This window comes from Acanthamoeba castellanii (genome assembly GCF_000313135.1).
Source record: "Acanthamoeba castellanii str. Neff unplaced genomic scaffold scf7180000084763, whole genome shotgun sequence".
In the NCBI taxonomy this organism is placed as follows: domain Eukaryota; phylum Discosea; order Longamoebia; family Acanthamoebidae; genus Acanthamoeba; species Acanthamoeba castellanii.
Genome location: NW_004457323.1, coordinates 244,542 through 246,256, shown reverse-complemented (window position 1 = coordinate 246,256; position 1,715 = coordinate 244,542). Strand labels below are relative to the sequence as shown.

Below are 1,715 nucleotides of genomic sequence, written 5' to 3'. Positions count from 1 at the left end.
ACAATCTCCTCCTCCTCCTCCTCTCTTCTCATCCTCCTCCTCCTCTCTCTCTCTCTGTTGTGTGTGTGTCTCTGTGTTGTGTGTGTGTGTGTTTTATACTTGGCACACCCATAAAATTCTCAGTAAACCTCTTCACTGCACATCACACCACACATATCGTACTCTGCCCCCCCAGAGAAGCACCAATGGGAATCATCCCCCCACTTGGAGTTGCTACAAATACCCAGGATTGCGGTTCCTATCACATGCGTTTGTTTGTTTTTCCATTGGGCACTATCAAAGCTAGCGGTTCCCGCAACAGCACATTTAAGGTGGCTAGGAACGGTTCAAAGTTTTCTGGCCAAAACGAAAAGCACCACCTTAAAGGTGGCAGGGGGGTGGGACGAATTTGTGGATTTTATTGATTCTGAGAACGTGTACGGAGACGCAGGTCCTTTCATAGCGCGCGACCCTTGAAATATTGCTGCATGAGGCCGCATCTCTGGCTTCGGCTGGCATCGAAAATTATGGGAAAAGGCCTTGAGAAATTGTGAAGGAAAAAAGTCGACATGAACCGCAATCCGAAAGGTTACCGTATGCTAAGAAACAACTCGAGTTGTTTGCTTTCGCCGATCCTGGTTCGCCCAGCGACCGGTACCGGCTGAAATTTCCAAGTGGGCCAGTCACAGCTGTTTTCGTGGATCGCTGGGCGGACTGGGGTGGACCGAAGAATATACTTGGTTTGCTGCTTCCATTCAATTTCCCAGAGGCGATGGCCATAAGTAGGGCCAAGGGTCGCTGCTTCTTGCTTTCCTCGCCTAACAGCTCCAGTACCAGTACTACAACCTGCACGCAAGCTCACCACCCCCATACTACCCCCCCTTCTACTACTACTCGTTTCCACCTTCCACGTTGAAGGTGTAAGACGACCAAGTTGTAACCAACCAGAGCCAAGTTAGGCTTCAAACCGCCCCCCACCACTACTCAACCACCAACCCCCTCCCCAAATCATGGTACGCTCTTACCTCTTTGTGTTCGAGTTACCTCTGAGCTGCTGCTGCTGTTGTCTTGGCTCACCTTTTTGCCCCCCCCCCTCCTTCTACTCGCAGCCCAACTTTTCGCCTGACCAAGTCAGAGAGATCATGGACCGGCAGGACAACATCCGCAACGTGACCGTCATCGCCCACGTTGACCACGGCAAGTCTACCCTCACCGGTACGCCGCACCCTTCTCTTCTTCCTTTCTTTCTTCTTCTACTACTCGCCACTTCAATCGAGCAAACAACAACTCACTATATTACCCTGCGCATGGATGTAGACTCGTTGGTGAGGATGGCTGGCATCTCGTCGAAGAACAGGTTCACCGACGGACTCGAGGCCGAGCAGCAGCGCGGCATCAGCATCAAGTCCACCGGTCTGTCGCTCTACTTCGAGCTGCCCAACGCCGCCGACCAGAAGGCGCCCGCCACTCAGGCGGCGGCGGCCGCCGCTGGTGGTGAGGAGGGCGAAGCCCAGCAGGGTCCTTCCCTCGAGGGCTTCCTGCTTAACCTCATCGACTCGCCCGGCCACGTCGACTTCTCTTCGGAGGTGACCGCCGCGCTGCGTGTGACTGACGGAGCGCTGGTGGTGGTCGACTGTGTGGAGGGCGTGTGCGTCCAAACCAACACCGTGCTCCGGCAGTCCCTGTCGGAGCGCATCAAGCCCGTTCTTGTCATGAACAAGATCGATCGCGCCATC

The 1,715-nt window shown here is 54.6% G+C and overlaps 1 protein-coding gene across 1 annotated transcript; it reads left to right on the top strand.

The window, feature by feature from the left end:
* Positions 1–1,121: 1,121 nt before the first annotated feature.
* ACA1_241040 (elongation factor 2, putative) lies at positions 1,122–1,695 on the top strand (the record flags this gene model as incomplete). The annotated part of the gene is made up of 3 exons (XM_004335332.1): positions 1,122–1,194; positions 1,297–1,627; positions 1,659–1,695. 3 exons carry the CDS (start codon positions 1,122–1,124, stop codon positions 1,693–1,695), a joined length of 441 nt encoding a protein of 146 aa, XP_004335380.1.
* Positions 1,696–1,715: the final 20 nt, after the last annotated feature.